At 43.9% G+C, this 24,135-nt stretch overlaps 1 protein-coding gene across 6 annotated transcripts in view; it reads left to right on the forward strand.

Moving 5' to 3' along the window:
• Pdzd2 (PDZ domain containing 2) overlaps positions 1–24,135 on the forward strand; it is a 370,241-nt gene that overhangs the window by 260,949 nt on the left and 85,157 nt on the right. For 5 of the 6 annotated variants that reach the window (XM_063258030.1, XM_063258032.1, XM_063258031.1 and 2 more), the window contains 3 exons: positions 7,055–7,559; positions 16,532–16,674; positions 19,958–20,090. In XM_063258030.1, the coding sequence (XP_063114100.1) occupies positions 7,055–7,559; positions 16,532–16,674; positions 19,958–20,090 (781 nt within the window). The remainder of the gene's footprint in view (positions 1–7,054; positions 7,560–16,531; positions 16,675–19,957; positions 20,091–24,135) is intronic. The other variant, XM_063258033.1, reaches the window with a different exon arrangement.

Genomic DNA, 24,135 nt, shown 5'->3' on the forward strand with positions numbered 1-24,135 from the left:
GGATGTTGCTCTTATCAGCACAGCACTCAGCAAAGACATTCAATATTTAGAGACCCTGGAACAGCTTGACTTATTGGGGAAGGCTGTGGAATCTGAGGTATACTCCTCAGATACCCCTCAGATACTCTCAGTATACCTCAAATCCAAGTTACCTGGAAAGCAAGCCTGAGATAGCTCTGGTCCCTTCTCCTGTCACAGAGCTGCCAAAACTTGCCTCTCTCTGTCCCAGCCAAGTCTTCACCGGCAAATCAAGGTCTATATTTAACATTTCCTCTGAACTCATTGTTCCTTGGGAATCTCCAGATTCATAGCTCCAGACAGATCTCTGGCCATAATTAGGCATAACATGTTTGCAAAAAAGTACCCACGTCTACACACTCACGGTTCAGCTTGGCGGTGCCCTCCCTTGAGTTCATTCTGTGTGCAGGCCTCAGTAGCACTCAGAGGTTGAATGCCTAAAATGATTCGCAGAGGCACCTGGAGATTATTCTTCTCTAGATTTTGACAAAATCATCGAAATAACAAAATCATACAACTGCCTTAAACTCTCTCTTGGTAGAATCAAGACATAGATAATGTGTCTTTTGGACTTCTGACATCCTCCTGTGCTGTTCACTCTCTCCTTGTATTCCTTGTATTTCTTGTTCTCAACCTTTGGATACCTTCATCCCTCCAGTTCTTCCAAGCACCCAGCATCACCTGCCGACTGCTTTTCAGACCTTCCAGTTCCCAAGAACGCAGACTCCAGAATTAGGACAACACACAAGGAAGGGAACAGAGGCTCCCCCCTCACTTTGGAGATGAGGCTCTTGTTGAGGGGAAAAGGAGGAGGGCTGAGTTCAGAAGAAGACCCAGGAAGTAAAGAACTGAAACAGATTCCAGAGGGAAAGTTCTGGGTTAGAATTCAGAACCTCATTTCTATAGATATTGATCTTGCTTCAGTTTAAGATCATCCTGGGAGTGTCAAGTCAAGGAAATTTTAATTGAATTAATAATTTTCCTTGCTTCAGGAAAATCTCAAAGTTTTAGGGAAAAATACAGAATAGACTAAAAGACTATTGCTTTTTATGAAGAAGAGCCTTTCGTTTTTCTAAATGACATGGTGTTCAATTTCTTCTTTCCTAGATACTGTCCTGTGATGTGATCACATCCACCAAAACTCATGTGGAGGCTGGGTCCCCATTACAGCAGCACTGGGGGATCACAGTTAGTGGGAGGTGTTTGCGGGGGTGCAGGGGGAGGCCTCCTGAATGGATCCGTGCCTTTTTCATGTGAGTGAGTTCTCATTCTCATGGGAATGGATTAGTTTCCTCAAGAGCTGTTACAAAGTGAACCCACCCTTTGTGTTCTGCAGGCTCCTCTTCTATCCGCTTTGCCCCTCTGCTTTCTGCCATGAGGTACGGAAGCACAGAGTTCTCAGCAGGTGTGGCCATCCATTCTGGGACTTCCCAATCTCTAGGACCACGAGCCAGAATAAAACATCTTTGTTTATAATTTATAAACAGAATATTTCAGCCTCAGATATTGTATTATGGCAACAGAAAACAAACTGATTTTAAGCTTAGTATAAAGTCTGTAATACTGTATAACATTCCTACTAGACGGAGGAGGTTTGGATGTATGAATCAATGCTGAAAAAGTGAGGCAAATTATTTTAATACAGATAAATGTGGTATACGGGGCCGTTAGGTTAAAGGTGATTTAAAGAACTCTAAAAGAGATTAGCCCCTGCCCAAAAGTCTCTTCTTCACCACCTTGCTACAGTGTTCATAATTCATTTGTTGCCCTTTGCCTCTGGTTGACCTTAGATAATTCAGAGTCCAGGAAAGGATAAAATAAACTGTCATTCGGTTCCTTTAAGGTGTCAGGTCTTATTTATCGCCCGGAAGTGAGGAGCGGACAGGGAGATGGTACTGAACTAAATATAAACTCCACTTGGCTTTGTAATTTTACCAAGTATGGGCCCTGCCCCAGGAGTAAAACACTGTCTCAGTCACAGGAAACTCAGAATTCTTGCAGCTCCCATAAGAACAGGATATGGGAAAGATATTTAAGATCTCATGATCCAAGTCATTGATCCAATAGTTTTGGTACTAAAGAAAAAATCTCTACATATATAACCCATCAAAAAACTCAGTTTATAGTATAAAAGGTTAAAATTGCTTAGGTTCCCAAAAGCAATTTTAAATGAATTGACTCTCTAGGAAAAAATCTTTTTTTCATTTGATGGTGAGTATCCAGGAGGCCTGCGTTAGTCAACTTTCCATCACTGTAACAGACCCTTGATGCAAGTAAACTTAAAACGAGGAAAGATTTATTTTGACCTACGGTTTCAGAGATTTCAGTCCACGCTCACTGGGCTCCGTTGCTCTTGGATCAGTGTGGGAGCACAGTATATCGTGACAGATGCTCATATTAGAGGAAGTTCTTTCACTGTATGGTTCAGGGAAGCAAAACGGGACAAAGGAGAAGGGGATCCCCTATCCTCTTTAGGGGCACACCCCTCTACATCTCCCATGGTTTAGCACATCTCCTAATAGTAGTACCACCTTTAACATATGGGGACACATTCAAATCAGAACAAGGCCCACGATAACTCAGACATAAAATGGATGGCTGTTTTTTATTCTATCCTATCCATGACTTGGTCCTTTTTCCCCAGAGCTCTTCCTGGGAAACTAGCATTCACAATTATTAGCATAAATGAAATACAGAGATGACTCAGTTTAACAGCTTTACTTTGCAAATAGCACAGAGCTGAGAGTAACTCAGAGCAGAACTGCACAGGGGATACACTATGAGCTTTGGAATGAGGATTAGATTTGCCACTTAGTGGTAGGTATGCAAACTTGAGCAAGGTAATTAATATTTATTTCATAGCTGCAGTTGCCTCAAAGGCAGTTCTTATGGAAATAGTGTTTATAAAGCATCTACTCAAAGAATAAAGTTAAAACTTTACCAATATTATATTTACTACTTAAAAAAAAAAATAGAGCCATGCATGATGGTACACACTTGTAATCCTAGAGACTGAGGCAGGATGATCACTGTGAGTTCAAGGCCAGCCTACACTACATAGTGAGACCCTATCACAAAAAAAAAAAAATTAAGATACATAATTCATGCTATGGTTTGTATGTATAAGTGTCCACAAAGGCTCACATCTGAAAGGCTGTTGCACAGTTGGATTGTAGTAGAACCTTTAAGAGGTGGAGCCTGGTGGAAAGTGTTCTGGCACTGGGGCCCCAGCCCCTTCCTCTTTTCTCTTCACATCCCAGCCATCATGTGAACAGTTTAGCTGCAGGCTGCCGCCATGATGACGTGCTGCCGCCATGATGACGTGCTGCCGCCATGATGACGTGCTGCCTCTCCACAGACCCAAGAGCAACAGGGCCAAGCAGTCATGAACTGAAAACCTCTAAAGCATAAGCCAAATGAAACCTTTTCTTTTCATAAGATGATTGTGCCACATATTTGTTACTGCAATTGAAACCTGACTAACTAAAATTCACCATTTTAAAGTGTTCAGTTCAACTGGTTTTAGTATATACATTAGACAGCCATTATTACTAATTCCACAACATTCTTGTCACGCACCTCCACCCTGTGCCCTTTACCTATCAGCAGTCAGTCCAATTCCCTTCTAAGTCCTGGAAACTTCTAGTCACTTTGCATCTGCATATTGTACATGTCATATACTAAATGGATTTATATAATATGCCTTTTGTAGTTTTTGTGTGTGTGAGTTTGCCACCATGATATGCAGCTCAGCATCAAAGAGAGTTTTTATTAGTTTGGTTGCTGTTTGAGTCTCTTCTCTCTTGTTCACTTTATATAACATGCAGCCTTTTGCATCATGTTTCCAAGTGTCATTCATGTTACTGCTTATAATTTACTCCTTTTTTTGCTGAGTAATATTCCATGTTATAAATATGACACAATTTCTTCATTCATCAGTTGATAGAAATTTTGTATGTCGTTGTTTTATATGGTTGGGCCAAAGCCAGAATGAGGAGTTGGTTGACTTTCTACCTTGGCCTTTTTTAACATTGCTTTTTATACCATCTGAGTACATGTAACATTTTAGCTGGAAGTTGTTTGCTCAGTGAAACCCTTACAAACTGGCTGCTAAATTTTCAGATTTTCCAGTCTGGAAAAAATATACAAGTTAAAGAAATGAAGTCTAAACATTTTAGGGCAATTGTGCTGAGAACCAGGTTTAATTTTTATTTTCCAGACTTTAAATCGTTGGCCTTTTGTGCCTGTTCCTCTTGCTGTATTTCATAGACTGGCCTGAGATCTGTACAGTATCTTTTTTTTCTTTCTTCCCTGTTTGTTTTTGTGTGTGTGAGTTTGCCACCATGATATACAGCCCAGCATCAAAGAGAGTTTTTATTAGTTTGGTTGCGGTTTGAGTCCCTTCTCTCTTATTCACTTTACTGCATGGCAAACATTGAGAATCATTCTTTTCTCTCATAAAACAGGCACTGTCATTACTCTGATCTATAGGGCTGGGGACTTGGTGCCTTCAGGCCAGACTCCAGTGTGCTTCCGTCACAGCTGGCCACCACTTCACTCGCAATGCCCCTCCCAGTGTCTGCTACCTAAGTGACAGCTGGTAAAGAGAGAGGACTATGATAACCAGGCCTCCGCTCCACATCTGACTTCCCAGCCCTCAGATCTGATTTTCCCTGGTGACAAGATCACAGAAAGCCATCTTTTACCTGTAGTCCCTATTTCTTTAGAGTCAGCATCAGGCCCGGAGGGAGAGCACCTGGCTTTGTACACTTGGGAAGGTACCAAGTGCAGCCCCAGGCCTTCCCTTTGTAGGGATAAGAGGACTGGAAGCAGGTTTGATTTATGAAGGATTTCGTTGTTGACACTGTTTGGGAACCAGTGATGTGTAGGACATGGCAGGATTCCAGTGGCAAAAGCATTTCCCTGGGCTCCTCAGGGATTTGTGCTACTTTATCTTGGATGGCGCTAATGGAGAGTCCAGCCCGACTTCCTTTCCTGACTTTGACCAAGTGTTTTCTTTGCTGAAGCTTTAATGACCTAGGATCCTGAATACCACTAATTACTTCATTTGATGTTTTATTTTCTTGGGATTCTGTAAACTCAGGAGCAGTTACCGAGTGTCACGCTTCCCATGCATTATCTCAGATGATTTCCTGCTTCTCAATATTTGCCTCCCTCAGATATTTAAAGAAGCAACTGGCCTTGACCCTATCTTCTCCATGCTGAATGTCTCTTATTTCCCAAATGTTCCTGATTGTCAGTTTCCAGCAGCTTTCTTTGTCCTGGTCTCTTATGTCCATTTTGTCAGTGTTCTTCTTAATGTGCAGCTCAAACTGGAAGGAACCATCATGTATGCTGTGGACCCAGGTAGGACCATGGCCAGAGATGAACCTGACACTGATTCTGTGCCAGCGCTGATTTAGCAAGTTAGGGCTGAGCTCCAGTCAGTCCCCCGCCTCCTACTCAGGGTTGTACGTTTGGTCACTTTAGCTGCCATGGGGTACAATGGACTATTATAAAGTTGATTTTTTTTTTTGGCCTAATGATAGAGCCTTACATTTCCTGCAACTGATTTTATCTATTCTTTATCCTGGGTGCTTGGATTATTATCTCATCAGCAATCTATAGATGAGAAACTCAAAGTAATATATCGATAAGAAAATAACAGCAATGTATAGATGAGAGTCTAGCACAATTCTGATCTAAGAAATTATTGAAGTAGAGAATTCTTTCTTGCTTCAACCAAGCCCCTCATTGTAGAAGGCCTCCAAGACTGCTGCTGCCCTCCAAAAGAGCTGATTTGCTTCCATTTTGATTGTTGCTCTGCTTCCGGGTACTGATGGAGCTGGCTAGGAAAACACTCTACCCCCTCCATTGACTTTAAGCAATGCAGATGGGTCCAGCTGAGGCTCTGATGTGTAGCCTTTGAAGCAAAGCAAGAAGTCTGGGCTGCTCTGCCTGTAGCTCCCTACTACTAAGTGCACAGCTAGGGTTGAACCTCAAGAAAGAGGCAGTGAGATCCCAGGGCAATAACAACTAGACATCAGGGCTGAAGCAGCGGCCCCAAGACAAGATACTTGCTCAAACTGTGTTATGCAGATGCCTCCAGACTTAAAGCCTACCTGTCACCAGGATCTGGCTCTCCTTCTGGGTACCCCTCTCTGCATGTCACAGAGGTGCCACTGTGCCTCCTACCTAGGCCAGCTCATAGCACTCAGGTACTTCCCATTGTGGGACCCCGAGCCACTCCCCTCTTCATGAATGAAGAAAACTGGGTTCAGCCCTGGATCGTGGCCTTTGTTGCAGCTGAACTTAGGACCCCCCTTCTCCCCACAACTGCAGATACATCTTTGTCTCTTGATTCCGCCATGGGTTGTATTGGATATGGTGGGTTGGAATTACTTGTGAGAATTCCAATAACCTTTCCCTGTTATTACAATTTATAAACTCCTCCAGAGCTTGACAAGGTCTAGACAGATTCCTATACCTCATCTTTTTAAAAACTATTTTATTGTTAGTTGACACATAATTATATATATTTATGTGGTTTGGCATGACATTTCAATACATGTACACAGAGTGTAATGCCCAGATCACCTGGGACATCTATCATTTCCTGTATCATTGGGACACTGAAAAGGAACATTGAAAAAGCTCTGTAGTAGCTATTTTGAAGTATAAAATTAAATACTATTGACAATACTTACCCTCCTCTACTATACAGCATTTGAACTTCGTCTTCCTATAAGAATTTTTTCTAGGGGCTAGGAGTGTAGCTCAGCATTTGCCTAGCATGCATGAAATAAAAAAGAATTTATTTTACTTTTTAATGATGTGTTAGGATTGACTGTCGACAGAAGACCTTTCCCTGATGACTGGGGTTGTGTGTGTTTGTTGTGGGATCTCTTTCCTGTCAGCAGTCACAGGGATGAAAAGGCCTGTGAGCACTGAGCTCCCTGGGAAGCCCAGCACTCCATGTCCTGGCCAGGTTCTCGGTCACCGAGGCCTGTCTGACGCCCCTGTCTGTCCCTTGCAGTTACCTGGCTGAGCAGTGCTGGAATGGCGGCTTCATCTACCTGATCATGCTGCGGCGCTTCAAGCACAAAGCCCACTCGACTTACAATGGCAACAGCAGCAACAGCTCGGAACCAGGAGAGACACCTACCTTGGAGCTGGGTGACCAAGCTTCAAAGAAGGGAAAAAGAACCAGAAAGTTTGGGGTCATTTCCAGACCTCCCACCAGCAAGACCCCTGAGGAGTCGCACAGCAGCACCAGCTGTGAGGTGGCCCACAATCCGAGCCCTGAGCTGGAGAACGGCAGTGCAGACCCCGAGCAGGCGAACGGGCAGGGCTCTGAGCTAGACAGTGGCTCCCATTCGCTCAAGGACGCAGCTGGACCCAATCTAGAGCGGTCGGAAGCAGACAAAGGGGCAGAGCCTAGAATTCCAAAGACAGAGGCTCCCCTGACCTCGGGCAGTGACAAACGCCGCTTCTCCAAAGCTGGGAAGACAGACTCCCAGTCCAGTGACTGCCTGCCACGGGTAAGGTTTGCTTTGATTTTATTTTGGAACCAGAAGTTTAAAAGAAACTTGGTTTAAAGTTGCTTTTAAAGCATAGAAAACAAGCCAGGCAATGGTACTACATGCCTGTAATCCCGGCACTCCAGAGGCTAAGGAGGGAGGAAGACTGCAAATTTGAGGCCAGCTTGGGCAATATAGTGAAATCTTGTCTCAAAAAGACAAAAAAAAACAAAAAAAAAAAAAAGTAAAGTTTAGAAAACACCTGAGTTTACCTAGACATCACCAGTTCATCAAGATAAGTGATAAGAGCACATAACAACAACAAAACAGTCCCAGTAATTATCCTACTTAAATAAAGAGCAAATCAGAGAATAATAAGTGAAAAGCCTGTGGTGAAATTTGAGTCAGATGAGGCCCAAAGCACTCAAACTGCATCCTTTGTCATCAGTGCTGTCCCAGGGAAATTGCAACTTCAAGGCAGTTGATAGCACAGACATCCTAGCTTCGGTATCACACAGGAAGAGGATCCAGCATGCAGGGAGGCATCTGCTTTTTTTTTTTTTTTCTCTTTATTTTTTGGTTTTTTGAAACAAAGTCTTGTTCTGTAGTTCAGGCTGACCTTGAATTCACTGTGTGTAGCCCAGGCTGACCTTGAACCCGTGATCCTCCTGCCTTGGCCTCCTGAGTGCTGGGATTATAAACATGTGCTCCTATGCCCTCATGCTTTTATTTTTAACAGCTGAAAACCAGTGATATTTTCATGATAGCATGGCATCACATGGATAAATTCCAGTGGGGCTTGGATGCTTCTCAGAAACCTCTGATGCATGACATCCAGCTTTGAGGGCCGAGACTGGTTTTGCCTAAAGGCAAAGAAGATGTCTTACGTTCTGACTGGAGATGGTCTCAGCCATTGTATCCCACATTTTCATATCACAGCTGCAGTTCTTAGGGTAGATGTGTTTGCTCCAAGAGTCCTGCCAGCAGCTGTCTGTACAGGTTCTTAAGGAAGCAGTTGCTTGCTGGGTGGTGCTGACTGGCTCCTTCCCTGGTTCAGGAGGTGATCTCTAGGCATGAGAGGGTCAGGCAGTCAAATGACGTGGCAGCATCAGTGCAGCTTTGTGCACTGAAGAAGGGTACCTGGCAGCCACTGTAAGTTCTCCTGTCGATGTGGTTATTTCGGGATTTTGGCCAATCTCTGTGATAGGTTGAGAAGAATAAAAATGAGCTCTCTCTCAATGGATTGTGTTCATCTGAGGAGCTGCGTGAGCCTCATTCAGCTGGGAGGCATTATTTGTCAAGGAATGGGTGTATTAAAAAAGACAACAAAAACTTGATGTCACTTTCTGTGATTTTTCGATCTGTTTTACAAATCTCCCCCTAAAACGACTAAGGACGAAGTAGAGACTATAGTATATACCCCCCCAAATTAAAATCAACAAACCTTAAAATGGGATCCTTACTAGTGAGTATCATATCTTGATACGACTTTCTTCACCTAGTGATTACATTGTGAATACACACATGACCTAATGTGAACAATATAAGGTAGGGCAAAATTCCTGAATTATATCAAAGATTTAGGGCACCAGAAGAGGTCAAATCATATATACAGTCCAAAGAGCAGCCTTTAATTTAACTTAGGTGACAGCGGAAATTTTTTGGAATGATATTTAAAGCAAGAAAAACCTACCACCAAATTTCTAAATGAGTACCAACCCTTCACTCATCTTAATTAAAAACAGTAACGTGAAGTTGAATTTCTGGATTAGACTACCTAACAACTACACATATCAAAGTTCTTTTGCCTGGTTTTATGCTCATGATCAAATATCTGTGCCAGGTGTGTTGGTACACACTTCTGGTGCATGTTCAAGCCCAGATCGAGCAACTTAGCAAAAAGACCCTGTCTCAAAGCAAAATTATATAAAGGGAGGGAGGTGTGGCTCAGAGCAAGGGACCTGGATTCAATCCTAGGTACCGCCAAAAAAGAAAGAGTCCTAGGAGGTATAAATGAAAGGGCGTAAAACTTGACCTATTGACATTGGGGCAATATTTTTTTAAGGCATGTCCTTATGGAGAGGAAAAGGTTGCCATCTGGAATTTGCATTCTTTGTTACTGTCCATAATCTATAAACGGATCATTGACGCTGTTCATATTTTTGGTCTTGGTAAGTGAGCATGGACCACAAACTGTCCCAGCAATGCACATTTTAGCACACTTCTCAGCCCCTGAAGTCCATTCATTAAATTTATTCGATCAGGACTGTTGGAGGTGACAACAGGTAAATCTTCACATCCCTCTCCACGTCCTCGTGGCACTAAAACGAACCAAGAGCTTTTCATAAGAGGATGGCTAGGTTCTTGGGCTGAAGAAGATTTTTATTTTTACTCCAGGATAGTTGAAACCGAGGTCATGCTAAAATAGAATTTCCAGAAAACCAGAAATTAGCTATTTACTCTTAAGCCTTTGGTGGGAAAATTCCATTTCATTTGAATAATGGGAGATTAAACATGTCAGTGTTGTTCTATTTCTGCTTTATTAATGATTTAATATATCTATAAAGACTTAATAAATTACAGAAAAGACCTATAAATGCTTATTCAAACCGTTTTTGTTTGCCAGGTACTACTTCATGGACTTACTTGCTCTAAAAAAAGATTACATTAAAATAAATCCTCAGTCTTTGTTTCCTTGTTCTGTTCTCCCTTAACAGAGCAATAAGAAGCATATTTCTTTTTAATAAATACTTTCTTTTGAAAAGTAGTATCTTGGTAGAAAATTAGCACATAATTATACACAGTGGTACCTCAGTGCACAAGCTTTATGCGTTCCACAGTTCTGGAAAAGGTAGCCATGTTCATGTTCATGTGGGAAATGTGGCCAGCGTTGTGTGTCACCTGATACAGTTTGCCAACAAAAACAAAATTTTGCCGAACACTTCTGTTGGCGAACCAGATTGTTTGCAAATAAAAGCATTTGTGGAATGAGGTACTACTGCATATACCAGCCAACTCACTTTTCAAAAATTGGGTCCGTCTTCCTTAAGAGTCTCTTAGGACATAAACAAGCAGTGTTAGAAATAAGCTTGGTGAGCTTTGATACATTTCTAGCAAAGATCATTATTCAAGATGAAATATTTTTAAGTCTGTCAACATACAATCTATATTTTTATAATGCTTTATTGTGAAAATTAAAATTTAATCACATAATACAGGGGAAAGATCCTAGTATCTTCCACGCAGGCAAGTTTATTGACATTAGCACTGAGTAGTATGTCTGTGAATACACTTGAGGTCTGTTCATCCCCAGGGTAACCTTGGAACACCTTGGCGTGTATCATCTGAGGCCCTCATTATCTGATCCCTCTTTAACTTCCAGTCTCCACCTCCCACATTTGTCCTTTAAAAATGTTTTTGCATAAACCAGTTTACTAGATAAGAAAAAATATGATGAAGGATACAAATGAACAGCTTGTGTAAGAGGTGTACAAGGTGAGGATTGCAAGGAGCTCTGACCCGAGTTTCTGTTGTTGCAGAGGTGACATGTGCCCCCCGTGGCATACGGTTTCATTCCCCGACCGAGAAGCTCTCCAAACCCCACGCTTCAAGAACTTTAGGGTGATTTTGTTAATAGGTGTGCTTCATTATTAACTCAAATGCCAGCGTGTCTCACCTCCCTGGAATACGGGGCTGGAGTCAGAGGTTCCGAGCTCCTGGTGGCCAGCACAGTTCTGAACTAGTCCAGGACATCCTGCTTCCCACTGCTGTCTGCCGCCCCAGTTTGGGCTGTTCACGGCAGATGTTTTTAGAAACTCTGTTCCCTTTTGCCTCTGAGCCATTGTGGATGCTGCCCCTTCTACCTAGGTCCTCCTTCATTACCTCTGGCATAGTTTGGCTTCTGTGTTTCCCAGGAGTCTGAGACACTTGCTGCCACCTGCTTCACCCTGAGACCTCTGTCCCTAAAGTCTCCTGCAGTACTCCTCCCTTGTCTGTGTGACACAAGTCCCACGTGTACCAGCTACCATTTGGCCTGTTGTGTCCCCAGGGCAGAGCCTGTTTGTCTTTCTGTCACCAGTTCCAGTTCAGGGCCTTGTTCCTGTTGGTGCTCTGTAGATCTTTATTAATGAAAACGCCCACAGGGGCCAGGCCTGACAGGTAAGATAGTGGACTCCAGCCCCAGCTCTTCCATCCCCAGCCCTGAGGCCTTTGGGCTCCGGTGGTTTTTCTGTTTCCTTGGCTGTAAACTGAGCATTTTGGTCTGATGACTGAGTGACTTCCAGCTCTGACGTGATCACACTTTTTTTTCTCATTTCTTAGCAATCTTTCTAAATGAGAAGGGATAACAGACAGTCTCAGAATAGGTTTGCAGTGAGAGTCAAAGCCTTTCCTGCAGCGGAATTCTAGTTGGCTGATGTGTCTGCTCACATTTGGGGCAAAGATGCTGTTGTAAAGCGTTATTTTTGGTTCCGGCAGAAATGAGGTCATTTGAATGCTGTGAGTTAGTTCCCTTTTATGTTTCACCCTGCTGTAGTAAATACATCTGTGCAGTGACTTCAGTGAAGAGATGCACATGTGAACTCACGCCACAGTGGGAGGCTTACAGGAAAAGGTACACTGACAGCATTACAGAAGCCCGTAGCATTCCATGTTTTGTGATTTGGCCTTTTCCTCAATAGGCTGACAAAGTCTCATTGTCTTTTAAACCAGTGTAAGAGGAAAATGGATGTCCAGTCTTTGGGCAGCTGGGCCACAGATCACATACTAAATACTGGTGGTCACACAGGTCTCCCATCTGGGTAACCTCCTGAGTCTCAATGATGCCGAAGAACCAAATATAAGATTCGTGTACAAACATTTTATGCTTGTTAATTCTGTGTTGCTTGTACAATGTTGTTCTGTGTGAGGTTCTGTTCTGGTTACTAGTGAGCCCATTGGTAAAGGAAACGGACAAGGTACTTTACCCCATAGCATTTATAGCCTGAAGGAAGGAAGGCCATAAATAATAAACAAATACACAAATCAGAACACCCAGCAGTGACAAGTGTAAATGAACTAAACCAGGGTGACATGGAAAGTGGCGAGGCATATGGATGAGGAGCTAGTTGATATTGGATATCTGCAAAAGAAGAAGCAATGTTTTACTGAGCCAGGCAGCCCTGTAAAATCAGGGAACAGAGTGTCCCCAAGGACAAGCCAGCTAAAGCAGGAACAATACGATGCTCCAGGAGCGGAGGAACTGAGCACCAGGAGATGATTCAGGACAGTGGACAGGGCTCACTTACAAGTGGTCCTGTGCACCATTATGGAGAGTCTGGGCTTTTTCTCAGTCTGTGGGGAGCCACTGAAGCTGCTGGAGGGTTTAAGCTAAATGCAGCATATCCTTTGCTTTTTAAACATTTACCCTGGATGTTTAATGGAGAAGAGTCAGTTTTAGAAAATGAATAGTAAAACAGGAACCCAGACAGGAAGCGTTCGTGGTCACCCAAGCTAGAGATGCTGGTGGCTTTGACAAAGGTGCCAGTGGAGAAGAGCAGAAGCAGATGAATGTGGGGTCTGATTTGAAGCAGAATTTACAGATCTCTTCCACGGCTTGGAAGTAGGAAACAAAATAGGAGGAGGCACCAGAGATCACACACGGTCTTTTGTCTGGCCTCGCCTCTGTAGCTTGAGTAGCTGACAGTTCTGTTCCTATTGAGATGGGAAAGCCAGGAATAGAGGGGAAAAGAATCCAGTTTGCACTGAACCAGAGTGTAAATAAGTTAGCCTGCTTGTTTTGGGCCAGTACCAACTTTAACTAACAAACCTCAGGCCCTAATTTTTAACTGCACATTGCTTTAGCTGTAGGCAACTAAATTTACAAGTAGCGTAGAATATTTACTGGCAGTCATATGACTTAAATTGGTAACCGTGGCCTCTCACTGCTTGCTTGACACAGTGGTACCTCGGTTTATGAACTTAATGCTTTGCATGATGCTGGTCACAGAATTCCTGCATTGATTTTCTGAGACAATCCCCTTATAATTCTCACTTTCAATTACGGGGGGAAATCATGTTACCGGATAAAAGTGAAAAAGATTTGAGTTTTGACTAGAATGATTCGGCATTGACAATCATTTCCATGCTCTGAAGCCATTTGTTTTCGATATGTGGGTTTTGTTTTTGTTTTGTTTCTTAGTTTTGTGTGTGCTGGGCAGGGGAGGGTAGAAAGTTGGTATTTGGATGCTCTTGATGGAAACTTACTTTCCATCTGTCAGTGTATACATTTAGCTGCTATTTTACCAGCCATCAGCATAGTTTTGTGTGATTCATCACAAATCTTACTGTTAAAAGCATTTAAAAATCAAGAATGTATCTAGTGTTGTCATGTCCTCCGTGAGCCATACCTGTACGCCCTGGTTAATGACAGAGGAGAGTAAAGGGCAAAAGAGTGATAGTGTAAACTAGGAATGAGAGTAGATAGGGTTTTACTAATTCAAGCTAAAAACATATATGTCTTCTTTCTGAACTCCAGTCATGGACTCTGTTGATTTTGGGGAAGGCCCACAGCTTTTCTGTGCTAGGGGAGAGAGGGACACTGTCTCTCGTCTCCTGGGACCTGGGAATTGTGGTATCTTTTCCAGGAAAAAATAAATCACTGCCTTACCCCTGTGTCTCAACTGCACCATGATGCCCAGAGAGATAGCCACAGGCTTCCCAGGATGCTGGCAGGGGACACATAGCAACCAGTGAGCACATTCTGAATTTGTTCTTTTTGGTGGCATCTCCAGGGCCACAGAGTCTCCTATATGGGTAGTGTTGAAAGCTGCCATCTTGGCTCTCATACTGATTCCCAAGGCTGGCTTTTTGGAAGTAGTGGAGCTACGAGAAACGAAAGACCAGGGAGAGTGTTTCTGAATGGAGAGGAGAAAGGTGTTCCAGAGGTCAGAGGCAGCAAACCAAAAACCATGGAGACCAAAGTGGGCCAATTGGATGAAATAGGGACCATTGACAAGTTCATGAACTACTGTGGTAAGCCAGTGGCTTCTGAAGTTACATTTGGCCAGACAGGCTCCGTGCGTCTGTGGTCAGAGGGTGGAGGAGACAGTTGGCACTACTGCATGTTTCTCGGTAAGGGAGCCCCACGGAGCACTGCTGTACTAGCAAAGTACAGGCTCCAGCAGGTTTCTGTCTAGTAATCATTTCCCCAGACGGTCCCGTTGCTGCACACCAGGGACTGCTCCACATCTGGTTTTTTCACTATTGCCTAGAGTTTCATTTTAGTTTCTGACACTGTGCATTTCAGATTTTCTAAATACTTGGCATTCTTTCTTCTTTGCAAGCAGCTTGAATGGGCAGGTTGCCTGTTTCTTGGGAGATGATGGCATGATCTGTACAGACCTTAACTGTTCCGCTGGACATTCATGATGGATGCAACAAGCAGAAGGCTTTTGCTTTATGTGTTAAGGAATACATTATGGCCCATACCCATATATCTTGAGCTAGAAAGAATAGCAGGGGGGAACCTAAAGAAAGATCCCAAAATAAATCACTTCTAAAGATTTCACTTTCATTTCTCGGAACAGCTAAGTATCTGGAAGCACTCAACAATTTTGCAGCAAGCATGTTTGTGTCCTTAGAATGAAATAGGGATTCAAGTAGAGGACAGACCAGAGCAGCAAACTGATGAACAATCAACTGACTTAAAGACATTAGTTTTTTTTTTAAAGGGCAGATTTTTATATGGATTTAAGCATTTTAAATGTATTCAAGGAGTATACAGACCAATGTTGTCATCAGTTCTGTCAACCAACAGTCAACATCAGGTTCATCAATGAATTTTCTGGTTTGGTTTTTCCTCCCAAAGACATCATCTTTGTGTTTTAAGGAAGCTTGAGATTCGATTCAATATGATGTTTTTAACATAAATACATACATACACATATATATACACAAACACACACACATATATATAGTATTCCTAATGTGAAAATCCAAACAGTGCTCCAAAATCTGAAAATTATTTTCATCACAGTACTAAAAGTGGAATATTTCACACTGGACCTCCTGTGACAGTTAATACACAGGTACACTAAGAATATTATATGAAATTACCTATGGCTATGTACATAAAGTGTATATGAAACATAAATTTTACGTTTAGATTTGGGTCCCACTCCCAAGATATCTCATTGTGTATATGCAGCTGTTCCAAAATTTTAAAATCCAAAATCTGCAACACTTCTAGTCCCTAAGCATTTCTGGTAAAAGATAGTCATATGATTACCTATCAACATTTATTATTATCTGCTAGGTGATCATATGCTGATACATGTTTCCATAAATACCTTATTTAATTCTAAGAGAAATCCTAGAAACATTAATAATAATTCCTACTTTCAAGTCAGAGAAACAGATATTTATGCATTAGGTGATTTTCGTAAGTTATAATGGCAAAACTAGGTTCAAGCTAGTTAAAGTCTCTTGGCACCAAAACCCAAGTGTTATTCCTTTCATCTTTCTTTATCAATTAGTAACTATACAGAAATAAAAGAATCCTAGATCTGCCTTGTGTTTACATACACAGTGGCATCTGGGCCTTGGGCAAAGGAAGCTTCATGTAACAGAAACCTGGTCAGGAAATTGAGTAATCACACTTGCTGGGCTGTCTAACATCATGGCCACCAGCCACAGGTGGCTGTTTGAATATGTAAATTTAATTAATTAAAACTCAAGTCTTTCGGTTGTCACCAACCACACTTGAGCACTCGTAGCTGCCTGTGGCAAGTGGCCCCATTTGGGATGGCGCAAACAGAACATTTCCACGATGGCAGCCTGTTCCGTGATGGCAGTGCCGCCAGCCGGAGACTTCAGTCCAACCCACAGCAACTTTTTCTTCTTCGATGTCTGTTGACAAGTGATGGATATTTGGTCTGATGTGGCAGCTCCGCTCTCCTGTGTCAGTGCTGTGTGTCTGTCGACATCCTTCACATATGCTTGCTTTTTCTTCCAAGGAGGAAGTTGGTCGGATATGGAAGATGGAGCTGCTCAAAGAATCAGATGGGCTGGGAATTCAGGTTAGTGGAGGCCGAGGATCAAAGCGCTCACCTCACGCTATCGTTGTCACTCAAGTGAAGGAAGGAGGTGCCGCTCACAGGTGATTAGATCATTTTCCCTGTCTCTCTGCCTCCTCTCCTCCCTACCTTTCCCTTCGGTGCTGGGCGTAGTACTCTTCCCCTCGGTGACAGCCCTGGTAATCATAGTTCATAAAGATTATGCTGGGACACGGAAGGAAGCCATGCAAGGGCAGTTCTAATTAACATCTCTTTGAGCACCAGAAGTGGTTGAGAACGCTACTGAAGATCTTCCAAACCATGGAAAGAAGAATGCATTGCTTCTGATACCAGTTTTAGTTTCAAGCAAATGTTACGCATTCTAACTTCTGAGATGCTGGTGCTTTCATAATATGTGGTGACTTATCAAGAATATGCCACTAAACAGATTTCACACCCTGACATCTTAACTCCGGCAAGGTTGTGACTTATGAATTGGGAAAGTGATTGGGTTTATATATGACCACAATTCATGCCCTTGTCAGTCTGTAAGGATTTCACACACACTTAATATGTATGTGTCTAGCATTGGATACAGAAGACAAGAAAGTGAATTTTTCGCTATGTGACCTGAAAACAATTCATACTTAAAAACTTGTTTTTTTTAATCTGATGATTACCTGAAGTAGAAAGAAGACAGTGCTGATTTAGAGCATTTATAGGCAGTGACTTTGAGCATGAGGGACATAGCTATCTCAAAATATCAGGCATGCATTTTGACCTAATTGCTTCGATTGACATAGGGTGTCTCATTTACTTGCAAGGCCTGATGGAGCGTGAACATGTGTCCCATGCCCAGACATATACACTACACTTGCAAAGGGATAGTTTTGCTGATGAGGGAGGAAATGGTCTTTTATTCATCTAGAATTCATCTAGAATTCATTCCAGGTAGCTTGGTTTTAGAGAAATGTGACTGCCCAAAACAGTCCTGGTCTGTTCAGCGTCAAAAAGGTACTTAAGAGGGGCCTGGGGATTTAGCTCAGCGGCAAAGTGCCTGCCTTGCAAGCTTGTGGTCGTGAGTTCGATCCCTGTTACCGATTTTTTAAAAAAAAGCACTTAAGAGCCTAAGTCAAGAGTTGCAGCTGAAGGAGCTAGAGGTATTTTGTCTGAAGAATGGAAAACTAAGAAGAGGACTTTAGCACAAAGTAACAAAACGTTTCTTGCTCGTCATCCTCATATAGAGTGGGATGCTAATACTCAATGCAGAGATGTGTTTAACTGCAATGGTCAGTTATCTGAGAGATAGTAGTTATTAAAAGATTAAAGCCTGACACAACTTTAACCTCGATGCGCATTACTGAACCTCCTGAATGACAGAAACCTTAAGGAGCTCCCATCAGATAGTCATTTAGCTATGAATCCAGTCTTAAGTTCCAGTCTATCTTTGGCAAGCTGGCAGTTAGGAAATCCCTCTGCCCAGAGCTGAGCTTTCCTTGAACTGCTCCAGTGTCTCCCCGCTGGACTCATTTCTAATGGGTCTCATTGTCTTCTTTTCATCCTCAGCCTGCAGCCACATGTCTCTCTCTGTCTCTAGGGTGTATGTCCCACAAGTAGAGCATTTTAGTTAATAACAGGAGATGAGAGAAATGGAATGAAAGAGGGAAATAGAAAAGAGACGGAGTTGGAGTCGGTACTGGTGGCCTTGTGGATAAGTAAGCCCAGAGACAAGCTAGACCCATAGAATTTTCCCATGCACAGTCTCTTTCCTTCCACATGGTCCTGTTCTGAGTTGTCCACGCACATCTCTCCTTGAGATTCCAGTTTATCTCACCTCGATGATTTTCCAGGTTGCCCTCTTTAAGCATTCTAACCCACCAGTGGGGCCTTTAGGATTTCTCCTGCTCAGGGTCTTTTAAAGGACAGAAAGCAGAGGCCATAAAAAGTCTTGTACCTCCTGTCTTATGTTAAAACCTAAATTCACAGAATTGTGATGTGTGCTGTACAGAAAGACAGAGAATTGGGAGATAGAGAAGCTTTTGAAAGATGACAGAAGTAAGGATGAAAGGAGACAAGTTGGCTGATTGATTAAAAAAAGAAAAAAAGCAAGGGGGAGAGAGCCTACAAATGGAAGGGAATCAGAGCTGAGTGAATCTGAGAGGAACAGAGACATTCATGAGTCCCACAGCAGCACCCTGAGTGCTGGAGGAGAGGTTCAAGCTCTCTCCTCATAGATACCTGTTCATTATTGTGCTAGCTCTGGTTCTTTTGTGGTCATGGAAGACCAGACCATGGACAGGTCAATTGGAGCCTATTAACAGAGCCTGCCCAGTCCTCTGGCATAGGTGGCCACCGAAAGCCCTGCCCTCCCTGCAGGAGACAGTTCAGTGACACCTGACGCTCCTGCTTACTCAGCAGGATGAAAACTTAGCCATAATTTAAAGGAAATAAAGAAACAATGCTTGTACTACCCATGATTATAGGCCGGGTCTAATAGCTATAAAAACAACAGATGAAACAGCTTATTATTATTTGGATTCATCTTTCTGTTTTTGAAGCTTGGCTGTAGGGACCCAAGGATAAGAAAAGACCTAAGAGACTTCACCCTCTGGGTCAGTGAACCTATGGCACGTGTGCCATAGTGGGCCCTACAAGGCTCTCCATCACTGCTGTAAGTCCTTTAACCCTTCGGAGAAAGTAGGAAGCATAGTATCTCTTAGTCACAGGTGCACCAGCGGAAATCTGGAGCCATCCTGTGCCCAGCAAGAGAAAGGCAGTGGCTGAGGAAGGATCGCTGGTGCGCTTGGGGTACCTTTATGTCCTTGGGCTGTGACATGGCCCCGTGCTGATGCCTTGGTCACAAGGGTAGAAGGGAGTATTTACAAAAGGATGATTTGAGCTGAGCGTGATGGCATACGCCTGTAATCCCAGCACTCGAGAGTCCAGGGCAGGAGGATTGCTGAGAGTTTGAGACCAGCCTGGGCTACCAAGTGAGTTCAAGGTCAGTCTGAACTGCATAGCAAAACCTGTCTCAAAAAGATAAGAAGAAAAAAAAAAAGATTCAACTTTCCTAAAATGCTAGGTCTTGGTTTCTCCATCACCATCTCCACTTGGATGGGAGTTTCATTGACACTGTGCCAGATAATGAGAATAACTTCAGAATATGCTTATTACTAAATGAGCATATGAAAATTGCTGGACCTTCCTCTCCCTAGTGGGATTATGGACACAGAGGATAAAGGACTTCCTTCCTAAACTGTCTGAATTTCACTGCTCCAATCCAATTTTAATTCCCTTCTCATGACCTGCCCTTCTTCCTGGACAATGACCCTTCTCAGGCCCAGAATGCCCTGACAGGGATATTTTTTCCCATCTCCATTTCCTCAGGGATGGCAGACTGTCCTTGGGAGATGAACTGCTGGTGATCAATGGTCACTTATTGGTCGGGCTCTCCCATGAGGAAGCTGTGGCCATTCTTCGCTCCGCCACTGGGATGGTGCAGCTGGTAGTGGCCAGCAAGGTAGGTTGTTTGTTTCGTTAAAATATTTTTACTGGTGGTGGTGGGTTTAGATTGGAGCCCTCCCCGTACCACTTGCAGACTGATGTGTGTGTATTTGCGTGTGTGTGCACGCTCACATATTTACACTGGGCCATTGAAATAGCCACAGTGCGACAGGGCAAACCCACATGAAGACCCTTAGCTGATGTGCTTTTCATCATTTGCCTTTCCTGCAAGAGTCTTTAACAGTGCATTAAAGGGTATGGAAAAGAAATAATAGATCCAAGAAGATTAGAATGTAGGCGGAAGGAAGGACAGCGTAAGGCAGTAGCAGTTCCCTCTGGATGAACCGAAGCAGTGTGGAAGCCTGGGCAGCTGAGAGACGAGGTTGCTTCTTCCAGGTCTAGGAGAAAGAAAGGCTCGGGGCCCTGTGGACAGGCCGATACCCTGCTTCTCTCCGCCTCTGAATTCGTGAGCTAGAGGAAGCTTTGTGAATTCTTTGGACCTGCCACCCCCACCTGTCCTCCTCACAAGTTTACACATGGGGCAGAGCATCTGTGGCAGTGCCCACCCAGCCGAGGCTGTGATGCCATCCATGGTGCCAGGTCTTGTTGCATAGCCCAAAGTCTGTGCTGTCTTGCTGCCTCTTCTTCCTGATTTCTCTCTCTCCTGGGGATCCTGCCGCCCGGAGTGTGTCCCCGGAGTGCCCAGGCTGTGGACCCTGTGTCCCACCAGCTGTAAAGAAAGCCCTGGGAAAAGGCTGCCCAATTCATGGTGCTGATGAGGAAGGCAGGCTGCCCTTTCTGCTTCCTGGTCTGTGCTGATGCTCTCCCAAGGAGATGAGGAGAGAGACTGTGCGACCGAGTGATTAGAGGAGTAGGACTTCTGGCAGAAAGCCTTGGTGTAAAGCCACACACGTCTTAGCCTGCCCAGCACTGAGCCCATCGCTGACCTGAACCTGGTACCTTAGGTTTTTGTGTATTTTTCCCTCTTAAACTATAAATTCTGCTGCCAATTAGGGTGTGCAGTTGGCTCTTCATATCCACAAGTTCCTCACCTACGTGTTTACCAAACTCAGGCCCAGCATACTGAAAAAGAAAACAAAACCAAAAAACTGTTGCTCAGAGTTCTTTCCTTGTGATTATTCCCTAAATGGAGCATTCACATTGCGTGAGGTCCTAGTAATCTAGCATTATCCTGCATACCTTCCTTTAACCTTTTTACTGCAAACCCTTAACTGGTGTCTTGGCTTCCAAAAGAAATTGATACTAAGTCTCAGTCAGAAGTGTGGGTTTCGGAGACCCTGGAGCAGGAGCTGAGCCCAGTCTCCATTCACAAGTTATTTCCTCCCCTCTCAAGCTGCCATGGGGCCCCAGGGACTTCCCTGGAGTCCAGAGCTCTGCACACCTGCTCACCTAGAATGCTCAGGGTGCCACATGCCTCCCCAGGGGTGGGAAGGACAGCAGGCCCAGGGTCTCCTCCCTCAGCCTACCGAACTCCCAAACGAGGCACAGAATTCCTCATTTTGCTTGCCAGATCTGGGACACAAAGGCATCTGTGGTGTCGCAGATGCCGAGATCCGAGTCTGCGGGGTTCCTGTTTGGCTTGCCAACCCCCTTCCACCCGGACTGCAGCCCAAGGTGCACAAGTTTGAGCGTTGCACCAAACCCCGTGCCACCAAACCTTCGTTTCTACCCCACCTTGTTGCTCGGCTAGTTTGGAAAATGAGGAAGGGGCATCTCCTCTGTCAGGCCATCATCCACAAACACAAAGAAAACATAAGATAAAAAAAAAAGGAGGGTGGAGCTGATACAGTGACGGGGTGTCAGCTCCTGGATGGAGCCTGATCTCAAATCTCACCCCCACCTTCCAGGAAGAGAAGACAGGTGCTGCATGAATCAGAAACTGGGTGCTTTTATCCTCATTATGTTATTTAAGAAATAAATCTTAATGAGATAGGTTTGAGTTCTTTTTATTCAAAGGCGTGAATTCAAATCGCAATGGTCAGTTAACTGTCTATGAGGTCACATGGCAGGAGACAGCAGAAGCAGGTTCTGTCCGAGGTCCCCCCAACCGCCAAGTTCATGCTGCTTCTCACACCTGGAGCTTCCCTTGGTGCAAGTGAGACATAACAAATGATGCAGCCAGTGGTTTCTGAAAAACAATGTGCTCCTGACAGAGGCTTTGGCCTTGGGACACTTGCTGGGGTCTTGTAAATAGCAGCATAGGTGTCCCTTCCAGCTCTGTCCTGGGCCCTTGGTCACCTGCCCCAGACCTCAGGGGAGTGAGACCTTTCCTTCCCCAGCCTGAGTCCGCTTCCAGTTAGGCATCCAACTGCCCAGCAGCCGCCCCTCTTCCCCCCTCAGCATCCACCTTCTGAGGTGCTCACCCATGTGGGAGAAAGAAGCACCCTTTGTTGGCACCTCTTGGCCTGTGTTTCTCTTCTTTATCCAACAAGAACAAGTAACACAGGCTTTGCTTCTGCTTCATCTTTGAATGGGAGAGAGCTTCTGACTTGCTGAATGTAAAGAATAATAAAAAGGGAAACTTGCTATTGTACATAACAGAACGTCAAGTCATTGTTTTGGACACATAACAGTCACTTTCTTGAAGACAGAATGTGTCGCGTTTCCACATAGACATGATGTTCACTTACAGCTGGAGCAAGATGATTTTTGTTGCATGAACTTGGAATATCTGAGTTAGACCTGTATAGCAACACAGTCTCTTGCTCACTCTTTTGTTTTGTTTTGTTTCAATTCCTGGTTTTTGTTAGCAAATAGTATGTCTTTTTTTTTTTTTTTTTTTTTTTTTGTCTTTTTCCTTTTTATCGGTACCAGGGATCAAACTCACGACGGCCTCCTTGCAAGGCAGGCGCTTATGCCGCTGAGCTAAATCCCCAGCCCCATAGTATGTCTTTTTACATCAAATTTAGAAAGCCAGACAAAATACAGAGACGTAGAAGATGAAATTCTGATAATACTACCAGTAGTAATATCTGTCAGCTAGGAATGGAATGACTCCAAGGAGACTGCTTACTGGGGATAGTTCCACCCGGCCAGCGCCACCCTGGAACAGCTGTGTACCTCAGCTCTGAACCTCAGCTTTTGCCTCTGTACTGCTTCATCCAGATCTGCTTGATGAGGCTGAGACCACAGGTGATGGAAAGAGTCCTGGGCAGCATAGCTGGTCAGAGTAAACTATGAGGAAAAGCTTGCCTTCATGCTTAGTCTGTGTTATTACATGTTGTTAATGAGGACCTGCATTAGTAATTACATGCTGACTCCATATTATTTTGGTTTGCTATTGAATGAGTCACATGCTGTCAGAAGCTCTCCACGTAGGAAGGACTTTTTTGCAGTACCATTTCTCACAGCTGTGTAGTATTTTATTAGAGAGCTGTTTTCTCACCAGTTGCGATCTTCATTTGTTTTTTTAACTCCTTCTACTAATAGTCCTGCCGAGTTTGACATCACAGAAAAGACAGGAACTTACCTTCTGTCTAATAACTTCTCGTTTTCTTTAGTAAGGACTAACAGCAATAGTACTCACCACAACTGGTCTAAAATGAGTATCCTTCAGGTTTCTTGAAGGTATAAACAGCAACAAGCTAGTAACAAACATCACTGTCATCAGATGCCAATTCGCTAGAGGCTTGTAGAGTCCGCTCTTTAAGGTGGGTGTGTTTCCCTTCCCTTTTGTCAGCCCTCTTGCACTAGGATGGTTCAGGCGTCCCCACATTTCTTGCCCTGTGGGAATGGCTGCTGTGGGAGGATGAGGAGAGACCACTGTTCTCTTGCTGGGTTGGGTCAGCTCTGTAGCCCTGCGCCCCTCCTGACCTGCGCTCTGGCTCCATATCTGATGGCATCCCCCAGGGCAACATGAGCTCTGGTGTGCCTCCTTCGCACCTGGACTTGTCACTAGCACTGCCTGATCATGCGTGCATCTCAAGCTGGCTTTGGTCTTCTTTGTACACAGGAGCAGGGCTCCAAGGCTGTGGAGCCCACTTAGACTAACGCAGGTAGAGCCAGAGTCCATGCATTGTTGTTGACCTTTAAAAGTTGTT

This window comes from Cavia porcellus, unplaced genomic scaffold, assembly GCF_034190915.1.
Source record: "Cavia porcellus strain 051 isolate PalLab524CR breed Dunkin Hartley unplaced genomic scaffold, mCavPor4.1 scaffold_11, whole genome shotgun sequence".
NCBI classification, from domain to species: domain Eukaryota; kingdom Metazoa; phylum Chordata; class Mammalia; order Rodentia; family Caviidae; genus Cavia; species Cavia porcellus.